The 26227-nt window shown below is 34.8% G+C and overlaps 3 protein-coding genes across 16 annotated transcripts in view; 1 reads left to right on the top strand and 2 right to left on the bottom strand.

Moving 5' to 3' along the window:
- Positions 1-100: 100 nt before the first annotated feature.
- On the top strand, positions 101-4829 carry LOC127065875 (kinase suppressor of Ras 2). Of its 2 annotated transcripts, none has more exons than XM_050998861.1 (16): positions 101-485; positions 858-998; positions 1175-1322; positions 1439-1702; positions 1773-1926; positions 2011-2192; positions 2275-2541; positions 2665-2804; positions 2894-3017; positions 3063-3286; positions 3384-3560; positions 3649-3834; positions 3937-4070; positions 4143-4280; positions 4359-4488; positions 4566-4829. In XM_050998861.1, the coding sequence occupies exons 1-16, from the start codon at positions 333-335 to the stop codon at positions 4716-4718; spliced, it is 2715 nt and encodes a 904-aa protein (XP_050854818.1). In that variant the 5' UTR covers positions 101-332; the 3' UTR covers positions 4719-4829. The 2 variants fall into 2 exon arrangements, with proteins under 2 accessions (XP_050854818.1, XP_050854827.1); XM_050998870.1 differs by having other exon boundaries at positions 103-485; positions 3078-3286.
- Positions 4830-5059: 230 nt separating this feature from the next.
- Positions 5060-7052, bottom strand: LOC127065994 (lys-63-specific deubiquitinase BRCC36-like). 3 transcript variants are annotated; one of them, XM_050999129.1, is made up of 8 exons: positions 6853-7046; positions 6606-6760; positions 6257-6381; positions 5955-6159; positions 5772-5860; positions 5596-5700; positions 5398-5500; positions 5060-5329 (listed from the first exon to the last, which is right to left on the bottom strand). In XM_050999129.1, the coding sequence occupies exons 3-8, from the start codon at positions 6368-6370 to the stop codon at positions 5184-5186; spliced, it is 762 nt and encodes a 253-aa protein (XP_050855086.1). In that variant the 5' UTR covers positions 6371-6381; positions 6606-6760; positions 6853-7046; the 3' UTR covers positions 5060-5183. The 3 variants fall into 3 exon arrangements, with proteins under 3 accessions (XP_050855086.1, XP_050855105.1, XP_050855095.1); XM_050999148.1 differs by lacking the exon at positions 6606-6760 and having other exon boundaries at positions 6853-7052; XM_050999138.1 differs by lacking the exon at positions 6853-7046 and having other exon boundaries at positions 6606-6846.
- Positions 7053-7498: 446 nt separating this feature from the next.
- The window catches only part of LOC127065955 (protein dimmed-like), a 31236-nt gene continuing 12507 nt past the window's right edge, over positions 7499-26227 (bottom strand). Inside the window, exons 1-8 of one of the 11 annotated variants that reach the window (XR_007782228.1) lie at positions 25849-26136; positions 22271-22629; positions 21213-21737; positions 18149-18313; positions 17070-17258; positions 16798-16934; positions 9997-12223; positions 7499-8440 (exon numbers count right to left, since the gene is read on the bottom strand). Coding sequence is in view for 9 of the 11 variants with exons in the window: in XM_050999038.1 (XP_050854995.1) it covers positions 12067-12223; positions 16798-16934; positions 17070-17258; positions 18149-18313; positions 21213-21344 (780 nt within the window). In the remaining 2 variants the exon portion in view is untranslated. The other 10 variants (XR_007782227.1, XM_050999082.1, XM_050999038.1 and 7 more) reach the window with 10 other exon arrangements.

Genomic DNA, 26227 nt, shown 5'->3' with positions numbered 1-26227 from the left:
TCTCTTTAGAGATTTATAACGTATACGATATTTGCAATACCAGACGATAAAAATGCTACGGAAAAAAAATGCATTTTGGAACGTTCGAAAGAGACATTCAAGAGAGACTAGAAAGATGCAGGCGCTACGGTCCCGGATTGCCGGGCAGCGATTGACGTCAGTGATAGGCGGCCAAGATGGTTGTCAATGTTGATAAGTGGTTTAGTTCCTCAAACGATCAGTGATAACGCGGCCGATCGACAGCAGACTTGTACAAGAGTACATTATGCCTGTAAAATAGAAGTTTTCAAAAGTGACGAAGACACTAGGGGCCTTCGCATTTCCTGCGAGGGATGGCGGACGGTGAAGATGCGGAACAAGAGATTCGACGAGCCTTGGACGTCGTTCAATCCATGATTGACATTTCTGCCGATCGACTGGAAGGCTTGAGAACTCAATGCTCGACCAGTGCGGAACTCACTCAACAGGAGATTCGAACGTTGGAAGTAAGTATTATTCTTATTATTTTTTTCTTCTTTTTTTCCCTTTTTTCTTTTTCTTCTTCTTTTTTTTTTTTTAATTGTAGATAAGATATCGTACTCATTTTCTCTTTGACACCTTGATGAAATATTTTATGATTGTCAACAAGTTGTAAAGTTGTATTTGACACTAAGCATTATTTAGTTGTTTGTTTATCAAGTCCTTATAAACATGGGAATAAATATTTTTAATCGGCAAGTTGACACAGTCTGACTTACTCTTTATTAGGCTTTAAATTTTTTGACTTGTAGGATATCGGTATTTTATATAAATTTTACAAATAAAGTTAGTTATTAAGAAGTTTTTTTTTTTGTTTACAACTTATTTATATGTTCTAGGGGAAATTGATTAAGTTATATTCGAAGCAACTGGTGACTAAAGCCAAACTTGCTGTAGAATCATTGCCAGTAGAAATGAGACAGTATCCATCCTTGCAGCAGTGGTTACGTGTAGTGGGTCTCACTCAAGAATCTATTCAAGTATGTATATTATTAATCGATAATTATATGTTTTTATCTACTTGTTAAATAAATTCAATAAGCATGTTTAGCTTGAATTTTTAAATGCAGAAAGTAAGGTATTCAACAAACATTTATTCTTATATCTTTTATTTTATATGACGTTCAAGTAGATAACCCAGTATAACATGTTTTAGATGGTTTGTTCAAAAGCTAATTCTCTCGAAGCATTGAAAGAAAAATCAGAACATGAGTTGGGTACTATGTTAGGTGAGAATAATGTTAAACACGATGAAGAACTTCGTAGACTTTGTAGAGCATTGCATAATCTTCGTAGATATATGGGTAAGAATTTGATTTTATTTTTTAATACTATATTTAGTTTGTGTCTATATTATATTTGTTGCTAATAAAAATTAAAATTATATTGTAATGTATATTGTAATGCATATTCTGTTTAGATGTACTTTTAAGAGGAGATGTGGATAACAGTGATATGAATTTGTATTGGGATTCTTGGGATAGACATCATTTACGTACCGGTGCATCTCCTAGACCAATTCGATCTCGTACTACAAGATGTTCTGTTCCCTCTGAAGATAGTATTCCATATCACAATAACAATAATAATCTCACTAGCGATATGCTAGCACAAGCTTCTTCTATAACATCTTTATCATCCACTAGTCCACCTTCAACGCCGTTATTACAAAGACAAGGGCATGGTATGTATTTTTACACGACTATATTTATTTTTTTATTTTATGTAATTTTAATTTATCTTCTTAATAATAGCGATCAAATTTCCTACGACTCCACCTCCTTGTAAAAAACATCAAATTGGTTTACAAAATACTATATCACAGCCAGAAGTGTTTCCGTTAACTAAGTCAAAATCTCATGAATCACAGTTAGCAAATCGTCTTGAAAATGGAGACACAGCTTCTAGGTAATATCCAAAACACAAAATATAAGAAATCAATTTTATACAGAACTTACATAATATATAGGGTACACGTGATTCTCTTTACAGTTGTGCAAGCGAACATCATGTTAGTTCTGTAGGAAGAAGAAATCGTTTACCTACAGAATCAGGGTCATGTAGTAGCAATGCAGATATCATGACAGAATGCTTTTTACCAAATAGTAACAGTCCTATTAAATCACCTCCATATTCCAGTGCAGATAGTGATGATAACAGTTTTAAAGGAAATGGTAATGTTAATAAAATCAAGAAAAAGTATATTGCCAAGTACTCGTTTTGTTTTTCATCGTAATAAACGTTAATATATTTTAGTAATAACAAGCTTGCAAGTGCCAAAATCGCCGCATACTCCTGTAATAACACGTGGGATGGGTCATATTATTGCTCATCGTTTCACAAAAACCTTTAAAATGATGACTACTTGCGACTATTGTGACAAACAAATGTTTATAGGAACTGGCTTGAAATGCAAAGAATGTAAATATAAATGTCATAGAGACTGTGAATCTAAAGTACCTCCCTCTTGTGGCCTACCTCAAGAACTTTTTGATGAGTTCAAAAGATCTGTTCAGGGTGATGGTACGAATATTTCTATTTATAATTTTATTTAAAACGCAATATATGATTGATATAACGCAATAATCCTTAAATGTATGATAATGTTATTTTCCAACGTAAAGATTAAAAACTAATAAATTTCAGGTATGGTTAATGTGTCTCCGATATTGAACAAACCAAACATAACATCCCCAAATCATCATAGTTCTAATTTATTGGCTTCGTTAAATCGAAGAGATCGAAAGCGGTCACACCCTCATTCTTCTATGAGTATACCTTTTCAGGTATATATCATCGTATTTATTTCAGAAAAATCTTTTTGACATTTTTTTTGCTTTTTATTTATTTAATTATTTCTTTTTTGTATCTATAGGGTGCTGATTCTAGTTCGAATACCTCGAGCTGCAATAGCTCAACACCTTCTAGTCCAGCTTTATTACCTGCCAATACTAGCCAAACTCCACAAGCACCTATGAAGCAACAATTCCATTTTCCAGGTAATATACCGTTTTTATCGTATATCAGTATATCGAATATTTTAGGTGACATGTTTACAGATGTTGTATTGAATGAAAAAGGTGTTACATTAGAAACACATCGTTTTGAAAGTACAACTGTCTCGAGTGATAGTGAGAGGACGGTAAGTGTTTCTGGCTCTGGCAGTGTTAGCACTGATTCAGAAAGAACACCAGTCAGAGTAGATTCTCAGGATTCTCAGGTTTCTGATGGGGAACCAGGAGATAGCCGGTGGCCTCGTCAAAATAGCGTACGTAGCTTATTTATGTCATGCGATCTGCGATGTATTAAATATATTAAAAAAAAAAAATTATACTTAGGTTTAAAAATATTTCATGCGTTTATAGTTATCCATGAGGGAATGGGACATTCCATATGATGAATTAAAAATTGGAGAACCTATAGGTACTGGAAGATTTGGAACGGTTTACAGAGGAAACTGGCATGGAGATGTTGCGATTAAAGTTTTAAATATGGACTATTATCTTGATGACGATAAAACATTAGAAGCCTTCAAATTAGAAGTATGAAACTTTATTTACGACGTAGCATTATTAAATTATTTACTATTTAATTAAGTAAGCATCATTTACGAGTGCGTCGTCTTTATAGGTGGCTACATTCCGAAAAACTAGACACGAAAATTTGGTTTTATTTATGGGAGCTTGTATGAAACCCCCTTGTTTAGCCATAGTAACTAGTATGAGCAAAGGCATGACACTTTACACCCATATTCATTTACGAAAAGATAAATTCAATATGAATAAAACCACTATTATCGCTCAACAGATTTCTCAGGTATGTATAAAAGAAAATAATGATATAATGATATTATATAAATTTAAATATCATCTGCAACACGTGTTAAAATACTTGCAAATAAAAAAATTGATCACACAGGGAATGGGGTATCTTCATGCCCGCGGTATAGTTCACAAAGATTTGAAAAGCAAAAACATATTTTTAGAAAATGGAAAAGTAGTAATAACTGATTTTGGTCTATTCAGTGTTACTAAACTCTGTTATGGTAATAGGTGAGTAGATTATATATTTTTTTAAATGCTCGGATAATTTTAGTTTTAATAATAAATTTGTCTTTGATACAGGAAAGGTAATGGATTAAGTATACCACCAGGTTGGTTGTGTTATTTGGCTCCTGAAATTGTACGACGATTAAAACCACAACAAACTCGAGATCAAGAAGAATTACCATTTACAGATGCTTCTGACGTCTATGCATTTGGGTTTGTAACGCATCAACTTTTTATTCTATTTTAGAAATATTTATATAAATTTAATATCACACATTCGATATATTTCAGAACTGTGTGGTATGAACTTTTATGTGGTGAATGGCCGTTCAAAGGTCAACCTCCTGAAGCTATCATTTGGCAAGTAGGTAAAGGAATGAAGCAACCTTTGGCTAATTTACAAGCCTCCCGTGATGTTAAGGTAAGATTTAAGTAAAATTTCGAATAACTTCATATTTAAAAATAACGATGTAGTATAATGTCTACTTTTATTTTTAGGATATCTTAATGTTTTGCTGGTCATACCATCCCGAAAATCGACCTGATTTTGCAAAACTGTTAACTACACTCGAAAAGCTACCTCGTAAAAGGTTAGCACGTAGTCCTTCTCATCCTATTCATCTTTCTCGTTCTGCAGAATCTGTGTTTTGAATATGTTTAAGTCTTTAAATACGCTGTTATTCTCGTAGTGTACATATAGAGATGTGCAATTATTGCCAGATCTTTGTTCGTGAAAGGGAAAATAAAAATCATTGAAAATTTGTTCGGAATTATTAACTAATCAAATTATGATAAGAAAACGTTGGAAATACAAAGTGGTATATGAAATGTATACATATATACACACATATATATATATATATATACGCGTTCTCTACTTACATTCTTTAAGAGACATTTTGGTAGTTATCTACGTAATTATGTTGTAACGTGTATTTATTTATAATCTTGCAGTAATACTTATTTTCGACAGTAATCGCAAATATGAAAAATAAACATGAAAATAGCATAAATTTTATTTATAATCGATTAATATTAAAAATTGGAAATAGTACATAGGACTTGGATCATCTGTTTATTTTCTTTCAATGGAGATGATTGTTAATATCATGAATTTTAACCTTTACAGAGTTGCTGTAACTCTAACATTTGCTTTCGAAGATGTGCCGCACGTAATTTATTTAAAGCTATTCTTGTTTCAAATGTAAGTACTAAAGGTCTAGTAATAATATCTGTGATATGAAGAAGTGCGCGAGTTTTGACTGAAAATACGAATTAAATTAATTTCTTTGCAAATGTTTAAGCTGTAAAATATTATTCACATACATACCAGCATTATTATGTATAGTAGCAAAAATATCTGGATGATCTCTACATGCCTCTGCTGTATCTTCTTCTTCTTGCACCAAGATCTTTGGTATATCTGTCATTGTCTACAGTTACAAAAATATATTTTATGATGTATTATTTCTTTATGTTAATTTAACTGATCACACATGAATCGTTGCATAATAGAAAAGAAACCTACTTTTAAACATATATCTGACAATTCTGGAGTGCATACAATTTCTAATGGAACTTCTACGGATATTCCATCATGAGATTGAAAACAAATCAAAGATATTTCTTGTTCCTGAAGAAAGTAAATAGAAATTAATTTGTTATAATATATAAGAAATATTTAATTTTATAAGAACTGTGGACCTTTGAATCCTTAGCCTCAGAAAATACTGAAAATATTAAACCTACGAAACCAGAATCCATTGTTTGATAAGTTGCTTGAGTTCCAATGTCTAGAATCGAATTTGGAAGTATATGTTATTAAAATAGGATTATAAATTAAAAGTTATGTACAACAGAAATGTTGCTTGTGAGATATTCACATACCTACATGAGATGGAAATACAGTAATATGTGGATGAGAATGATACCATCCAAGAACTCGCATGGGATGTTTTAATTCTATAGTTAAACGATCAGCTTCGCCAGCTGCTTTTAATAGCTGTTCAGGAGATATTTCAACACGATCTTTTTGCTTGTCTAAACGGTACAAAATCATAATAGCAGATATATTTGCTATACCTTTAACACACTAAAATGTAAAAATAAAGATGATTTAATCTAAGAATGCAAGTTTGTTAACAAGTATCATTAAAAAAATATAATCATGATTATAACGACGTGCTTACATTTCCAATAAGTAAACCCATTACTTCAAAATGTTCTGTTGACAAAGCATGGTGCAAACACACCATATAGACATCTGCGTGTAATTGTACTTTTTGCAATGTTAAAGAACTCATTGTGTTTGATTCTGTAAATTGTTTTTTAAATGGATGAGATTGAAGTATTTCGATAATACTGACCATTTACATTTAAATAGCAGTAATGCTGTAGTTAATGATATATTATTTGATGTTTAATATTTTAGTGATGCAAAATATTTATAGAAATAGACGTAAACAACATGCATGCTCTTCATAAAAAGAATACGTAATCTCTATCACATTTATAAATATTTATATTATTGTGTCTTACCTCTTTTTAGTAATGAAAAATAAAAAAGATAGAACTATGCTAGAAAAGCAGCGGTTGAAGATATTTATTTATTTTAAAACCGTTAATGACGTTTTTATTTTCTACTCGACATAATTCTACTGTAAATCACTCCTTTTTCATCAGTCTTAATTAACCTACACATAAATATACTTCATTTTTCTGAAATTGCAATAACCTACTATCCGATAAGAAAGAAAACAGTATTCATGTGCACCCATAAACTTACATGAAAAAAGAAGAGAAAATACTGTTATTGATTGTAAAATGGTGGCAGCCATTACTGTTAACTGCGCACTCTAGTGGCACATTTCGTGACATGTTCGTGCTTGGATGACTATTTAAAAAAATTAAATTATAAAAAAGAAAAGATGTATATATTCTATTAATACGAGATATGGTCGAATTTATTTGTGATTAAATCAATACTTCTAAAAAATGTTTTAATAGAAATTAGAAAATATTCAGAGCATATTCTTAACGATTTGAAACTTAAATATATATATATGTATATCGAAAAGAATTAATTTTATTTCATGAAAATTTCGATTAGGCAAAGAATATTAACATTATCAAAGACATCAACGAAATAATTATTTCTGATAGACGTAATAACGACAGGTATTTTGTATAGATAAGCTATATCAGAATATCTACTTATTAACCTAAAAACCACCGTTATAACACCAATAGATAATGAATAGGTATTTGAAATATCGTACGATTGTAGGAACCATTATATTTATAAAAGAAAGTCAGTGAAATATTTGACTAATATGCAAGGTGTGCATTAAAAAGTTCATTATTAAATTCATAAGTTATATATATATATATATATATATATATATATATATATATATATATATGTAGGTATATCACGCTGAAAAATATATCATTTTTATTGCCTTATCTGACATCGATTAGTTCATCAAATCATTTATATCACCTTCGAAATAGGAAGTAAAGATTATCAAATATTTCGTGATAATCGTTGTTAATATACAGTAATACTATAACCGATGACGAGCCTTGTATATTGTCAATGAAATAAACCTTTACCGTTACAATCGGAACGTTATTGTAGATGCGCAAAATATTATAGATAGTGATGTATATTCTTCTAGATATAATCGATTACAATCTAAAGCGATTGTAGAGAGAGAAGTATTAACAAAATACATGACATATGTCCCTATAATCTTAGAGTATTAAAAACAGCCAAAACGTGATATCGCTGACTTCAAACTATGTGGAAGACAAAAGTATGATTTATATTGTTAAAAGCGAAGGGAATAGTAACTCGCACAAAGAGCACGCAGACTTAAAAAAAATTATTTTCTTTCCTTTTTTTTTTCTTTTCTTTTCTTTCTTTTTTGATTAACGTACGCATTATCGTCTCTTTTGAGAGAGTGGGGGAAGCGCGGGTAATCTTTCCTTCATACGTAAAATATGTATGTATATATAAATTATCAAAATATAATGTGACGAAACCATGCATTATTATTTACAGTATTATTATCAACCGTTTCGATCAATTAACCACCGTTATAAGAACTTGATAAAATGAAAGAAGACTTCACGAAAATATATATTGGCACTTTCTTTATAAAAATTTCATGATAAGAGTCATTCTATTGATCATGGATAAATGAAAGTGGGAAAGGGAAGTGAACGTCATAACTCCTTATTGTTTATTTCCCTTAACCTATATATTCCTGTCGTAGCTATTTTCAACTTCCTGTCTCTCGTTCCCATAAGGAATAAAAGTAAAAAAAATTGAAATATAAAAGGAGCTCTTCAAATCACATCGTCAGCATCTGTAAAATTTAACAAAAACGTTGGCATATTAGGGGAAAATTATACGGAAAGCGCAATGGCTTTATAATTTTAAATATCGAAAATTTTCACGCGTCCATTACAACGATCGGAACTATATGGAAGAAATATTCTATCGAAAGAAAATAATCATTGGTTTACGATAGATTTTCCTTTTTCTATATGTATTAAGTGTAAGGAGACTTTATATTTTCCGAAGTCTCGTTCTTAAATGAGAAAGACGACTAAAAAAAAAAAAAACATTGCACTTTTGAGACTCTTCATCGTATAACAATATATTATGCTTTCTCGATGTATGTATAGCTATGTATATACATACACACACATATATGTATATATATATATATACACATATATAGAATGTTTTTAAAAATAGATATTCCAAATATATATATATATATATAATATTATATATATATATATATATATATATATATACATATATATGTATGTACGTATATATGCATATGTGCGTTCATCCCGGTATATGTTTAAGTCGAGAATTAATGAATGTGTGATGCACGCACGCACGCGTGTGCGTATATAAATGATACATGTTTCCTTTCGATATATCAAAAGGACACTCGAATTATTTCTATCGATATCAGCACGTATACAATAATCGAAGTATATACAGAGTTTTCCTATAGCAAGTGAACGAACTTTGGAAGCTTATTTTACTAATCGTTGAAATAAAAATTTGGATGAAGTCAAGAGTTAATGAAGCTTCGCATTTTAGGAACCTACATCAATAGATCTTTTCTTCGTTCTCGAGGATCAATGAAAAGAAAATGCTTCAAAAGTTTGATCACTTACTTTGATAAGCTCTGTACAAGGATAGACGCATATACGAACGATTATAAAATAGATAGATATTCTCTGTGAATTTGTCGAATACTCTCGATCATATCCCGTACTTGCATGAATGCATGTATGCATACGTGCATACATACATACATACGTATATACATACATACAACATACATACATACATATATTCATTCATTCATTCATTCATTCATTCATTTATACATACATACATACATACCTGCGTCGTAATCCGCATATATTATAAATAAAGTGTCCATAGTGGCGCATTGCACCAGCACTCAAAAATATATTCGAGTAGCAAGGCGATTATCGTATAGAAGGAGAATTAAAGATAATAAACTAAGATAAATGCACGAAGAAGAAATTAAGGTGAGTACGAGTAGAGTACAAAAACCCCTTAGACAAGAGAAGATATGAGAGAATTTTACCTTAACAAAATATATACGCGCGAAAATATTAGCTGGGTATACGATACTCGATAATCTTTTACCCTTTTTATCAAAAAAGAGATGCCGTTTGGTAACTCGATTGCACGAGGCAATTTATGCGATCAACCTCGACGAATATATGAGGCTTGGTAACTTAAATCGAAGTTTCTGGTCCCTATTCTCGAAATAATACAAGATTTGCGCGTTCGATTATAGTCCGTCGCGTACACCGATTTTAAAAAGAACATTGCTCGCTCATCTTCATTTTTTTTCCTTACTTTTTTTTCTTCCTTCTTGCTCGCATTTTTATCTTCTTTTTTCCATCTTCTTCTTCCTGTTCCTCTTCTTCTTCTTCTTCTTCTTCTTCTTCTATTTTTCTCTTTTTATCACTTGTCGTACGTCGCACGTTCATTTTAATTTCGGACGAACGTTTCCCTCGTAATGTGCAGGCACTCGAACGAGATGGAAAAAAAGATTGTCGATGAACCCTCTGAAAGGATCAACACGGCACGAATTTCAGCACCCAACTCTTTAAACTTCACAGGATTTCGTCCGGAACGAAATGAGTTTCTAATACGAAATTCTATCACAGTTTTTCGCTTTCTTTCTTCCTCTTCTCTTTTTTTTCTTCTATCTTTTTTTCATCTCACTCTGATCGATACAACATGACTGTCAATAACGCCTTTGAAAGTCCTCGAAACGAAAAGCGATAGAAAGTTTCAAGAAACGATTTAATGATGTTTAATCGACGAATTTTTCTTCGATGGAATTTTGAACTTCTTATTTCGATACTTAATAAAATTTGACGTTAGATAATATCGAAGTCAAAGAAAGAATGACATACGAACGATATTTAAATAATATTAATGAAGTAAATTTGGAATTCTCTTTTTCAAACACGATCACGTAGACTTATTATTTAGTTATTGGTTACGCGTGTATCCGAAAAGGATATCTAGCGAGATATCGGATGTGTTATCAGCTGTCACAACTCTCTCTCTTTCTCGCATAATGGTTCCGACGCGATTCGTTAAGACGGTTTAATTAATATTATGTTATTTTTTACATCGAAGAACGGGAACGCGAACGAATGCGAGTATGAGGATTTATCTTATTACTAATATTATTACTAATATTATTATTATTATTATTATTAATATTATTATTATTAATATTACTATTAATATTATTATTATTATTATTATTATTATTATTATTATTATTATTATTATTACTATTACTATTATTATTATTATTATTTGCATCGCGACGTAAATGCCGAAAGAATTTTACGATTCCATGGTGTTTCGAATAAAGACAAAAAAAAAAAAAAAAAAAAAAAAAAGAAAAAAATTTAGTCGCTCGTTCTTCAACATCATCGAACTATCTTGGATTTCGTCATTTAAGATTATAAGAATAAAATGAAAATTCCTTCGAAAGAAAAAAAGAAAAAGATCGTCAACTGCTCGCAAAGTTACGCAAAAATTCAACTCAAGTTGAAGTATCATCGCGGAGAACGAAGAAAACGAAGGGAAAGTATAAAACGGATCCGCTGCTCGCGCGGACGCTCTTTTTTCGCCGAACTTCTCAGCCGGTCGACCTTCGAGAGATCTCTCTCTTGAAGTCGGCCTTGGACGGAGTGCGTCGTAAAATCAAATTGCATAGTCCTCGATAAATCTCGATCGGTTTTACGACGACCATTTTAATTGCGAATTAGCCGAATATATACACATATATCTCACATATACATATGCAAGTAGTTCTCGACTTTTTGTTTTTTTTTTCTTTTTTTCTAATTATTAATATAATATCAAAATGATCTATACTCCATTATTTAATACTATTAAGATTTCCAAAGAAAGAAATTAATCGTCAGGAATAAAAAAAATATGTTAATAACATTACGTCTATAGAGGAAATATGAGTTTTCACTTTATGAAAGAGAGATTGGAACGAATTGATTCGTAATGGTAGTAACTACCTGTGTATATATATATATATATATATATATATATATATATATGTGCGCGTATATGTATATGTATAAGTTATCGTCGTCTTTCTCTCTCTCTCCCTCTCTCCCTCTCTCTCTCTCTCCCCCGCTCACTTTTATCCGTGCATACGAGTCGAAAGATCGTTTCGCATCTTCCTCTTTTTTTTATCACCTTCTTATTCTTTTTCCTCCTCATCGTCCTTCGTTTCTCTGCCTTTTTGGTTAACTTTCCTGCGAGGTATCGCTTCCTGCTTTGCAAATCGAATTTGCTGACAGTCGTAGAGAATGAATGCTTCGCTGAATACCGGGATCTTATCGTGAAGAAGCGATCCTTAGCTTTCCAAAGCTAAGGCGGCTAAGGTATCCTGCGTTCCAAATCTTCGTGCAATAAGCTATTATTATTTGTCTCGAGGATGGACGCTGGTGATGCCTCTTCGAGTTGCTCGCCACCGCTCAGTTCCAATTGACCTGTACTGTCCCCGCTGTTCGAGCCGCATTCACCGTCGACGAATCTACGATTAGATAGAACATAGATACTCTGAATAAGATTCTTTTACTACGAAGCAAGTGTTAAGAAAAAAAAAGAAAAGAAAAAAGAAAAAACAAACAACGTAAAATTTTTATGTACATAATGCGAGTAATTCTTCGAAGCGATCACGAACGAGACGAGATCGATTCGTCCTTTGTAAAAATAACAACTGTTAGCGTCTAATCTTTTGGCTGTTTTTCACAGTCGAGTCTCTCTAAATGAGACTTATTTTTGCGGAGGTTCGTGTATCGTTCGACTGCTCGTCGATAAATCGGGATATCATGATTTATCACCGCTGACACTTTCAAATTTTCAAGACTCGATCTTGGCCTCGCGCGGCCTTACCATTAATAATCGAAATCGAAATACAGTTTTAAAAGCTTAGGAGTTGCATGCACTTTATACTTCGTCCTGATTTATTCTTTCGAATGTGGGCTTTATCGGGGAATTCGCTTATTTGTTGGCACGTGAAAGTTTCGACTGGGGAAGGCGTATTATTATTTTTATTTTCCTTTTTATTTTGTTTTACTCTTAGCGGTCTATATCAAAATAAATCGTGTATGTAATAGTAATTAAAATAAATTTATAACGCGCGCGCTAACATCTACTCTTAATCTACTTAATGCATCGCGATTAATTCGCTACTTAAAGTGATGTAATCACGCGTATTACGTAACGGTATTCAATTAAGAAGTTCATCTCGAGAAGATCGCAAATTCTAAATCGTAGTCCGATTACGATTGTAATATTTTCTGAAACGAATTATGCAAACGTAACGTCATCGTGTCTAGTCGCGATAAAGACGGAAGAAAAAAGAAAGACGGATTTCTTGGAGATAGAACGAATGACGCGTGTCAACCCTTCAGTAGAAAATACAGGCGCCTGTATTTTCCAATCCTTGACCCTGATATCGTAAATCGTGTCATCATCTGCATGTAACGAAGATTAAGTATTGCATTAGTCGTTGCAACCGACATTACTCGTTTCGATTCGTCGAAATTATAATTTTCTTATTTAAAAAATTTTCTTACGATTTACGTTAAAATGAAATGTATATGTAAATGAACAAAAAATTGACAGGACGGTCGCTACTGTTCGGCTCGTGCTCGCTCTATTGCTAATATATATTTTTAATACTTGATACGTGCGTGTTTGTTCGCGATAGATCCCAATCGAAATAGCCGGACTAAAGCCGAGTCGTTTCATTTCGGCAAACGACGAGATAATATCCGCACGAAGTACTTCGGTAGCGGATAAAGCAAAGGTCGTTTGATAAAATACCACTTTAACGTTTTTAATGTCAATGACAAATGTTAAAGAAGAGAAATAATATAACAAGGAGACCGCGTTCGAATATTGATTTAGATATTATGAAGTGTAACAAAGTTTATCGAAAATGTTGGAAGAAATTTAAATGGGATCTCGTTTGAGCAACGCTCATGAATACTTTATTATTATGATGCAAGAAATCGCGCAAAAGTCATCGAAGACATCGATCGTGATTTATCATTAGTTTATTAACTTCAGATATTAATAACATGTTAATTAGAGTACGAAAAATTAGACAGATCGTGATACTTTAAGTATCTATAAATTGAAATTCGAGTAAATTGAAATTCGAATAAATTGAAATTCGTGTTAAACAAAATAAAATATATAATTTCGTGTAATCGAGGTGCACATAGGCGCCGGGAACACGAGCGTACATATATATTTGTCAGCATTTACAGTTTCGAAAGTCTGTGAATCATCCATAGGTACTACGATTGAGTTCTTCGTGCAACTGTACCATAACTTATTGACGAATTTATATAACTTAGTAACTCGTAAGTTTGTGAAGTAAAACGATAAAAGAAAGAGAAAGAAAAGAAAAAAGAAATACGGAAAGTAAAATGGTAGCGTTCTCGGTTGAAAAAAATAATACGCAAAGAACAAGGTATTTCTTAAGAACTATTTTTCGTTTATTGAAATAAACTTTGAAATTGAAAAATCATTTTATATATATATACATACATACATACATACATACATGCATATATATATATATATATATATATATATATATATTATACGTTCTTTGAAATAATAATAAAATTCGTTCGAGTTTTCGGTTTAATACTTATTGTTAGATAACGAACACTATGACTCGTGCATCGTTTAAATGGACTTTATCGAAAAATCATGTTTGCTAAGCCGTTCAACGTTATCGACTATTTTCAAACGAGTTTATGAACTATATAAACGTGGCATTTACATTCTAAACATTTCTTTTTCTTTTCGTTTCTTTTTTTTCAATCGTACGATCTCCTTTTCCGAAATTGATAGAAAGGTAAGAGGAGCACGAAGGTGAATACCGAGTCGACCATCGAGTTCACGGATCTGCCGTTATAGCGGTGCAAGCGGAAAGAAGGAATGGTTGAGCGGTCGATTGACCTAATTACGATGTGGATAATCGAGAGGAATACCGATGCAAAGGTACCATCCACGAGCAACTTTCTTACGAAAGTTTGAGAAATGTGATCTATGTCGAGAATACCGTGTAAACGCTATCGAGCGTGTAGAGATCGATATCGATCGTCGTACTAACTCGTAAAAGAGAGAAAGAAAGAGAGAGAGAGAGAGGAAGGGAGTAAAAATTCTAAACAAAAAAATTTTAAGTTTGTAACTTCGCAAGAGAAAAATTTCAATGTTTAACAACGTTCTTTCCTCGACGTTTCACTTGTTACAAGTTCAAACGAGAAAAGTTATTATTCTTATAATCAAAATAAATAAAATCGTTACGATACCGTGAAAAAGAAATTGTCAAAGTCCATTGTTATAATAATCAGAAAAATGGAAACGATGAGACGCACGATGCTGATGTTTGCGGAAACATTCGAACGATTTCGCACGATTCAACGAAACGCGAGAAGAAAAAAGAGTACACGCATTCGATTATTCTGCGAACGATCGACGAACGGCGTGACAGGCATGCACATCGATCGATCGTTCGTGCATACGCGCGTTGGAAGAGACGTTTCAGAGCGAGTGGTTCTCCGTACCACGTGAAAACTATGTGACGAAATAACGGTGAAAATCGATGAAGAAATAAAAATGCAAGGAGTCGAGAATGACTAGATCGTCTTATTTTTGTTTTACTATTGCATAGTTACATTATTTATATAATTGCTTACGTTAGCGATAAAGAAGAAGAGAAAAAAGAGAAAGAAGTCATATGATCGTGGCAGGATAAAGATTATGAAAAAAAAAATAAATAAATAAATAAATAAACGTCAAGTCGAGTAAACTTTTAAAATATTTTTGAAAATGTCAAAATACCGTACGATAGAAGATTAATATATTGCTAGGTGAAATTCCGCTGACACGAGTGAGCTATGTACGACGAATCGCAACTACGATTACGAAATCGCGAAGATTTTCACGTAGATCAGAACAGGCAGTAGAGCACGTGAGAGGTACGAGAGAGGAAAAGTTAACGTGCTACCTTTCCTCGAGAGATCGAGTAATAAAGGATGAAGTAACGATGGGAAAGATATAGAAAAAGAGAGAGAACGAAAATAAAAGCACGTGTGCCTCTTTCGCCAGTGAGAAAGATAGAAAAAAAAAAAAAAAAGAAAAAGGAGGCGCGTAGGATGGACAAGCTAGTGTAAGTGGCTGCACAAACATACAACCGCCATAAATCGTCCTCATCTTCGTTTCGCGATGTTCCATATTTAAACTTCTCGCCGTTCGTTTAACGTCGTCTTTCCTTCCGTCAAGCATGTAAAGTACGATGTCGTACGTATAATTAACTTGCCAATGACAATGTCCAATGATAGCAAGATATAATACACATTGTACATAGATCTTCGTTTGTTCGAAATAAAAGACGAAATGACCTATAAACGTTGTCATCGTAATACGTTAACGTTTCATGTAACTAACTCTGTATGTATAGTATTTATTGTACGCGTATATACGTATATACATAGATATTACATGTATATGAACTCTTGCAAGAACGTGGAAAGTTTTGCAAAGTTCTCCATCGGGGAAATTGATGAATATTTAGAATCGATGTTACAAAGCGAAAGGAGAATGAAAAAAAAAAGTTAAAGAGAAAAGAAAAAGAAAATATAAAGAAAAGGAACGGCGATGAAGCGTAACGCGAAGTCGACGAGAAATAATGTCGACACCACTCGAAAACAACGACGACGACGACGACGACGACGACGACGACGACGACGACGACGACGACGTCGACGACGACGAGGACGACAATGACGATGACGACGACGACGACGACGACGACGACGACGATCGTGACGCGCGTCGCAAAAGTCGATTATCGCTGCCGAAGAAACGAAAGGATTTCAGGTCGATTTCGTGAGTTAGAAACTTTCGTGCCGGCGCACGTCGAATGGAAATCGAGATTTTACCATACATATTCTCACGTCATTCCTTTCTTCTTCGATACGAATTTCTTATTCCTTTTTTACGTTTATTTCGATTGATCGAAAAAAAAAGATTATATATGTACATACATACATACATGTGTATATATATATATATACTCACGTGTAGGGCTGCTCCTCGCCACGCATCTCACATATCACGTTTGTCAATGCCATTATATAATTTTTTGCCAATGTTAGTGTTTCTATTTTGCTTAACTTCCTCTCCATTTTGACGTGTGGTATTACTTCGCGTAATTGCTGAAAAACAATTTGTATTAAAGTTGAAGCGGCGTTAGATATTCGCAAAGGTTTTCTATTTTCTTTACAAATTTTCTTCACTTTAGTGTGAATTTGATAGCGGGAGGAGTTAAGGAGATGGTCAGAGAGGATTACCTCGAACGCGTCGTTAAGCGAATGCATCCTCATTCTTTCTCTCTCGTTACTCTCGAGCCTTCTGAGGTTTCTCTCGCGCGCAGAAATTCCGCTCTTCCGCCTCCGTGTCGTCGGTGGTCCACCGCGATTTCTTCTTTTCGCTTGCTTCGGGCTTCTCTCGCTACCGCTGCTGTCACTTTCCTCGCCCACCTTCATTTACATCGGAAACAGATAAATCAAAGCTCGATTATTCATTACTCTCTTCATTTTATTTCTTTTCATTCGAAAACGGTAACGAATGAAAAAGTCTACTGATCAAAATATAATTCCATGACAATCCTCTTTCAAGTAATCAATTGGACAGATAACGCCAATTGTGCGATAAGATTCTTGAAGCTTCAAAAAAAAAAAAAAAAGAAAGAAAAAGAAAAAGTGAGTCTATCATATCGATAATCAACGATTCAAAGTTGATTACAACAATTACATAATACAAAGTTCTCAAATTATTGACAACAAGATTAAAATTTAGTAACGTGAGATCTTTCTCAAATTTCTTGTCACAAAGTTTTTGTTAGAATCGAGTTTCTAAGAAGAAGAAAAAAGAAGTGAAATAGTAAAATTACTTAGCTCTATCGTTCGTGAAGTGTAAGTTTTTTCTTGTCGACTATCGAGCCACGTTCTGTAATAACTTTCGAAATCGAGATTCGGTTGATTGCGATGGAGGAATTAAAATACAATCTGACGTTTGTCAAGAGCAGAACGAATTCTCAAAACGCAATTGATAAGATTAAGAACGTCGTGATATCTAACTTAATTTGTCACCGTACGCCGCTGCATAGCGCGTACTGATAAAGAAATTATTTACTAACCGACGAGTTATCGAAAGTTTAAACCTTTTATTCTCTCTATGATTTTTCGACGCACTTTGAGATTCAACAAAGTTCTTAATTTATGTATATCGATGTTCGATGACACATACGGTCATTAATTACGATATTACTTATCGCATATAATTAAGCTGTGCCGTTCAATAATTATTGTTTGTTTCACTGAATGAAACGAAAAGATTTACCAAGAGTTAACTATCGAGAAAGAAATACCTCGGTGCCAACGACATGATGGCGACTGCGTTTTCCTGTAAGCGAGTCAACGGAAGCGTCGTCTAAATCGATGTACATCTCCTGATCACCGCAATCCTGATCGCTACCAGACAATCTTTCCAGGCTTCGCATTATCTTGAGAAAAGCCGTGACGCAAGCCACCTGCTGAAAAAAAAGAAAAAAAAAAGAAAAGAACAAAATGTCGATAATGCGAGAAAGACATCGAAAGAAATTAAAGCTTAAACGTTCCAATATTGACGCATATATTTCGCGTTGAAAATAAGGAAATTCATATTGCTATCGGAACATTCGTCGTGACGAATTTACACAGTTCGCTTTATTATTACGCCATGGACGTTGTGTAATATTGTAGCAATAATATTTCTCTAGTATGTCAATAGCTTCGATAATGGCAAGATGGACATGGTCGATTATGAAAGTATCTAAATGGCCTTTAGAGTTCTAAAGTTCTAACTTTCTTAAAACAAAGTCGGTAGTTGACGAGTTTTAATGGACAATAAATGAAAAAAAATAAATAAATAAAAAGAATTTTCTTTTACGATCTTCTCTCTCCCTCTCTCTCCCTCTCTCTCTCTCTCTCTCTCTCTCTCTCTCTCTCTTTCTTTCGATCTGTCTATCTAATCTATTCATCTATCTCGATTTTCTATAAAAATAGCCCTAATGCAAAAATCTTTTAATGCAAATACGTGGAGAGTTTGCGACTATGAGCGTATTAACGATTAGGAATAATGACAGATATAATGGATAGGTTCGTAGTTACGCGCTCGTTACATATACGGTTGCTCTGGTAATAACGTTTCCTACAGGTTATCGCACTTTCGATAGTAACAAAGAAAATGCTTCGTAAGATAAATTCCGCCGATCGTATCTCTCGGCGAGGTCGAATGCACTCGTAAAGAAGTAAAAATGTCCGTTCACATCGCCGACGTACTTCTCAATCTGGTTTTCGAATCATTTTAACAGCTCGACTTTTATAACACGATCGCGAATCGTCGCTTATCGATATCACAACGATCCGACATATTCGTTGTGCCTCGTAAAACATATTCGAGCGTATAATTTTTAACGAGTCGGGTTGAATATTACAATAAACAATAATTTCAGATCGAGGTCAATGAATATGGACGATATATTGTCCGCTTTTTATCCAAGTTCGATGAGTTTCGATTTTTTGTTTTTTTTTTTTTTTTCATTTATTTCGTTGAGAAGTAAGCGAACGTAATGATGAAAAAGAAAAAATAACAAACAAACAAACAAAGAAAAAGAAAAAGAACATATAGAAAAATAGGAAAAATAGTAAGAAGAAGAAATGAAATAAAAAAATCTATACTTCCGACCAAGATATTGATCTTTATATAAATCCTACTAATCTTCCTTGATAATTCAAAGAATATCGATTGCACGAAGAACACTTGGAGATAAAGAGATATTTACTAGCGAAGGCGGATGTGTCTTTTTTCTTCTTAGAATATTATAGAGGAGACGAAAGAGATCGTACGCTCGAAACGAAATAAAAACTTTTGTACGTACGCTCGAGTCTCGTCGTTTGACACGTACATACGTAGGAGTTAAAATGTTTCGATGAAACGAGAGATAAGTCGTTGCAGGGATCTCCCTGAAAATCTTACTGTCTGTGTTTTAACCGTCTCGAAAGACTATCAACGACTGCGCTCACGAAGCGAGGAGAGGAGCGGCAAGAGAGATAATAAAACTTGGGATAACCGATGTTTTTCTCGCTACCAAGTATTTCTATTCATTTTTCACGTCTTTGATAAATAGATTTAAATGAATAAATCACATATACTTCGTTTTTCAATTCGAAAGAATCGAACATTGTAAAAAGTATCATGTAGAATAATATTTTTAATATTTTACCTTAGAATTTATACGCGTTACGAGGTCAACGATCTATCATTTTTTTTCTTTTCTTTTTCTTTTTTTTTAAGAAGTAATCAACGATATATAAAAGTTGGACAGTTTCGAACCGGTTTGAACTGATATCATACGCACTTGGATTTCGAACTTTATATATTAATACTTGAGCCAACCAGTTCTCCAAAGTAGAACATTCCACTATCGGACTTAACTTTTTAATTTTCTCGGACAAATTTAGAATGCTATATAATCGATCTACGTACGATCATCGACTTTCGTTACGATCTCCCGTTCACCCGGAGATATCTATGAGCGTCGGATTGTTTGAAAATTATGAGTCATTAATGATTGATTTAACAACCGCCTTAAATTTTTTTAGATTCGTCAATGCGCGATAGCGCTCATTGATCAGTTAGCACTAATAATAAATACATATGTAATAGATATAACATATAGGATTATATAGAAAGCTCGTGGAATGGTGATCGCGAGTCGATCGTGAAAGGAAATGCAAGTTCGATCGAACGATCCTAGTTTTCAACTAGGAGTTTTCAAGTAGACTCAGCTGGTGTCAGCTGTTCGTAGAAAGATGGTCCGACTTTCGACGAGTTGAAGGCCTCGTTTCGCTGGGATTCGTCGGCTAACTAAGAAGAGGAGAAAGGTATTTTCGGCTACCTCCAACGAAGCGGCTTTTAAATGTGTCGCACTATTATTAAGGTCGTCTCATAGAATATACCGTGCGATCGCAAGATAACGCATTGTCGAGTCAAATGTCTGTCGTCTTTTCCACGTCCGCCCACTGCCTTTACACGGACGCAAATAGCGAGAGAATCCTAAGATATCTTTTCTCCGTCGGTAACACTTTGATTTTAAATGATTCAGAGTTGACCTCAAATTCATACGTACCTATCTATCTATGTATTTACATTTAGCCTGCTCTATTTTATAACATCGAATAAATAAAATGTGTAAGTAGGTACATATACGATCTCGACGAAATAAATTTCGTTATCTCTTCTAAATCTGCTCGAGGGTTTCTTCCTTTAAAATAAATGAAAAAAGAAAAAAAAAAGAAAGAAAAAAGATATACGATAAAAAAAAGAGAAAGAAAAAGAGGAAAAAAACAGGATACACGCGGTCCTCCGGTACTCAACGAGATCGTACTCACGTCCGTATAGATCCGGTCAGTGAATTCATTCGGGTGGAATGCAGTCGGCGTCCTTTCCCAAACGTTACCGGTCTTTGCGTATTTCGCTTCTCGTCGCGTCGTCCTACGCACGTGAATACTTTTCATGCGCATTACAAGGGAACGCAAACGTCGAGATTTTCTCAGACGAACACGAACGAAATTATAATCGATTTCTTTTTTTTTCCTTCTTTCTATCTATCTTTCTTTCTTTCTTTCTTTCTTTCTTTCTCTTTTTATTTTATTTACTTTTTCTTTTTCTTTTCTTTTCTCTTCTCTTCTCTTCTCTTTTCTTCTCTTCTCTTCTCTTTTCTTTTCTTTTCTTTTCTTTTCTCTTTATTTATTTATTTATATTTTCTTCATTTTTTGTTTATTTCTATTTATCTATTTTTTTTTTCGGAAACGTTTCGCGAAACGTGAAGCAAATATTCGAAAATTCCGGTCTTGCGAATTCGTCTCGACCACACTGCTTCCTTCCTTATTATGATTTGAAGAAATGTTGTGAAACTAGAAAAGGAGAGAGAAAAAAAAGAAATAGAGACAGAGACTTCGATCGTGAAAAGATTTAACGGAGAGTTGTGGTTTCCTGCTTCTGACGTAAAATAACGCTTGTACACTGTCCAGGCATAAGGAATGCTTGTTTAGCAAAATTCCATGGTAACGTTCCGCTCAAAGTGTAATCTCCTAATTACCGAAACGCGTCGGAGTGCTAAGTGTCATAATTAATCGAACACGAGATACAAAATACAAAATACAATGCTCGTTTGTACAACTTCTCTAAACGATTTTTTACAATTTCTTTCTTAATTCTGCGGATATTAACCTCCTTATTCGGCAAAGTGAAACTTCTCTTGTACGTTTAGTTAATTACTTTCAACGAAATAAGTAATTAAAATGAGAAACTATTTAAATCATTCAGTAATTCATATTTTTGATGATGATAAAAAAAGAAAAAGAAAAGAAAGAAAAAAAGAAAAGAAAAGAAAAGAAAAAAGAATGAATGAATAATATGTTAATGCAAGATAGAAACGATCGTTTACCTTTAGCAGCTGACTTTTTTCCGCAATGTCGATGCTGTCACTTTTCCGTCACGTCCATCGGTCACTAAGATCTACAAATTTTCGATACCCAGAAGACGTTCCGATTTTTTGAGATTTTTTTTTTTCACCATAAAATCCTCCGATCTTCTTTTCAGACGGATTTCCTTCAACATGAACTTTACCTCGACGATCTTTCCCAAAGAATTTTCCTCTCTTCTTTTTTCTTTCTTAGTTAAGAGTGTTTCTGTTTAGCTTCTTCGTCATTCGTTGAATTTTCCAAAAAGAACTTTCCCGCATTTCAGAACTCTATAAATTCGTCGATGCTGCATCGACACTCGTCCGATGTGGCTACTCCCTTTCTACAACACGTGCCAAATTATTCGATATTGACAAGAGAGAAGACTTGATTACATTAAGAATTATAAAATTCTTTCAATGCGTGAATCGGAATGATCGAAGACGCGTTAAAAAAGTTTGTATATCGTGGAACGAGCGATCGTGCGAGAGCTGAATCGAAGCAAAACTTTTATAACACGAATCTTTGATTATATCGACGCTCGAAGAAACATCCGTATAGGGATACAGGTATAAGACACTAATCCTGTTAAAGAAGTTTTTAAATGCTATTTAAATGTAAAGTTGAAGCGTATCTGTATGTGTATGCGTATTTTAAGCTCGACGATCGACCAGTCGATTATTCGTTTTTTCAGCAAATGTTAATCGATGCTGAAGGAAGAAAGGAGAGAGAGAGAGAGAGAGAGAGAGAGAGAGAAAGGAGAAAGAGCAAGGAGTAAATTATCTCTCCAAGTTGATCGTTAAATTATTCGGGCGCAAATTTTTGCATTCCTAACGGAATTTCACATGGAACATCACGAAGGAATTTCTTCATTTTGTAACTGGTCGGTTAACGTTTTATAAACTGCATCGGAAACTCGCGTACGACCTGCTGCCGATTATGAAAGTAATTGTTAGTGCTCGTCGTCGTTGTATCGTGTTCTTATATAACTTTATATCCAGTTGACGCGAGAAGGAAGGACTTGGAGGATAAAGAAGCGCATTCGTTGAAAACGGAAACGTGGAAAATCGTTTCGATCGATTAAATCGAATTCGAGATTGAAATCTGATCGAGAGAGTTTGCCAAGAGAGTTTTGCGAAAAGAAGAAATTATCTGAAATCGTGGGCTGCACGAAAACGTAAAAATTATATAAATTAATTTGAGGAAGCACGTGCATTGCTCCTCGTGTGTCGAAAGTTTGGTCGAGGGAATTCTATTTAATTCCGTAAGCATGCACGCGGTAATTAACAACAAGCCGTACGTTATACGGAGCGCATGGATGAATAAAAAGAGGAAAAGAGAAGAAAAGAGGCTCATGGAAACGTGGCAAGAGAAAGAGAGAGAGAGAGAGAGGGAGAGAGAGAGAGAGAGAGAGACGGTGGAGAGCAGCGAGCTACGAACGAGATTCTCTTCCTTTCTCCTTTCACTCGTTAATTTTTTTCCCAGACGCCTCCGTCTCGCGTACGGCCTTCGATCCGACATCGGTGAGCGCCTTTTTGACGATTCACGCTGCGCTTCTTTGAAAACCGAAGGAATTTTAGATCAACGATTAACTAAGCTAGCTAATTAAACGAAACCACCAACCGAGAATACGTCGATAGTTTTATCGGTTTGCTTGTCCAGGTGTAATGTCGATAAGGCGCCTGTTGACGCGTACCGTCGTGTAATTGAACAAGGAAAGAAGAATAAGAGAAAGAAAATGTGGGAGAAGGCGAGGATAATGATAACGAAGAAGACGAATACGAAAAGCGAAGACGACGAAGTAGAAAAAAAATAATGACGAAGAGAAGGCGTAGGAGGAGTAGGAGAAGGTGAAAGAAACACGCCAAGCGGGGAATTCAAGGCGTTCGAACGCCTTGACGTGCGCGCGCGTTACGACCGCGGGGCACGAACGTCATTGTTATCATCGTTTGCATTTTCCATTTCCCATTTTCAGTGCGATCGTCTCTACGAGTCTCCGATGAGTGTTACGAGGTCATATCCGCGTGCAAGCGGTCGAGCTCGCTCGAGTGTTTCTACCAATAATAAATTCTATCTATTTATATATGTACCTTCTCTCCCACTGTTTATATGAATTAGAGATAATATGCAGTCATGACTTTCTTTATTATCGTAAACGATGATATTTTCATTTCAGAGAATATCGCATAGAAAATAATTTCCACGGAATCGTGGTACAGATAAGAGATCGGTTCGAAAAGAGCGAAAGAAGATGTAACGCTAATCGAGCTTATAAGAGAAAGGAAATAACGTTTATCGTTATATGAAATTTCGTAGGCACGTGTCTACGAAAGGACGAGCGTATTATCATCGATGAAAATCATTCTCGATCGGTCGGTTCTCCCTCGCGGACACGGACTTTCATATGATCAAAAGAAACCGGTAGATCGTACCACACTGGAAGTACTTTCACGAGCGCGTTGTCTACGACGCAGCGGTATCGTCTTGGCCGATCTCAAAACTACGTATTTCTCTCTCTCTCTCTCTCTCTCTCTCTCTCTCTCTCTCTCTATTTCTCCCTCTTTTCTCGCGCCGCTTTCGTTCTGAGGCTCACGAGCTCTCGGTTGATTTTTCATCGGTATCGAACTTATCCGCCGTTCGAAAAAGGATCCCGCGATGAAACCGCGAACTACTGCGTTAGAAAGTGCACTTTAAATGTCGCTACACTAACGAACGAACGAACGAACGAACGAACTAAGCGGCGAGTTAAGTAAGCAGCACCGGCGTACTTTTACTTTCGCTCTCGGTAGCCGAAGAAGGTAGCAATTTTGCGCGAGTTCCCCGTGAAATTCGCATTTTGTATTTCGCCCGACGATACTTTCTTCTTTTCCTTTATTTCTTTCTTTATCTCCTTCCACGTTTCCCTTACAATTATATACGAGCATTCGACAACAACGACAACGGCAACGATGCTTCCTCTTTCCTTCAACTTTCTGTGAGAGCGTGGACAACGTCCACGAATAAATTTAAATAACGTTACGTCGCGCGAGGCGAATAACTTGTCGCCGTCTATTTGGACAACTCATTTCTTCTCCACCTCCTCCTTCTTTTCCTCTTCTTTCACTCTTCCCTCCTACATCTTTAAATCCTCGTTCTAATTATATCGACAACGCGCGTACATACTTTATCAGAGAAACCTATCCTGCAGCTGCCGATTTAAGTCGATCGCTGAAGCGACTATCTCTGTTTCTCCCTCTCTCTCTCTCTTTCTCTCTCTCTCTGACATACACCAAACATACACGTCACGATGCATCGATCATTCTTAAACTATCCGATCCATCGCCGATGGAAACGATCGAATGTGAAAGTAGAGTGCCGGCTAGATCGAAATGTCAAAACGCTCGCTCTCCTTTGCCGTATACAAACTTGGAAGGGATAGAAATAAAAGAAAGAGAAAGAAAAAAGCACAGAGAGAAAAAAAAAGGAAAAAGAAAAATTCAAAAAGAAAAAACAAAGAATAAAAGAACGAAGAAACTAACACACGCGTTTCCTTTCTAACGTGAACTAAAACTTGACGCCGTACCGTTAATCGTGCTGGATTCTCTATTTCCTTTCCCAGAGTTTCTGCCACTCGTACGATGCGTAAAATAGGAAAAAGAATGAAAAGGAGGAAAATAGAAAGAGAGAGAGAGAGAGAGAGAGAAAGAGGAAGGAAGAACCATAAAAGCGCGAACACTGTTCACTGTACTCTCTGCACGCTCACGTATTATTATACACCTGCCTCCGTGGATTTTCTATTCGACACAACGAGAAACGCGCAGCGAAGAGTCGCGGCTAACCGAGCGCCCGATCCGGACTGACTATAACTGTAAAGGATCGCTTGTCTCTGCCGAGCCGTCAACCCCCACTCCTTTGCTTTTCTTGCCGCTGTTGCCGCCGCTACCGCCGCCGCTACCGCCGCC

Source organism: Vespula vulgaris, chromosome 1, assembly GCF_905475345.1.
Source record: "Vespula vulgaris chromosome 1, iyVesVulg1.1, whole genome shotgun sequence".
Classification (NCBI taxonomy): domain Eukaryota; kingdom Metazoa; phylum Arthropoda; class Insecta; order Hymenoptera; family Vespidae; genus Vespula; species Vespula vulgaris.
This window is presented reverse-complemented; position numbering and strand designations above follow the sequence as displayed.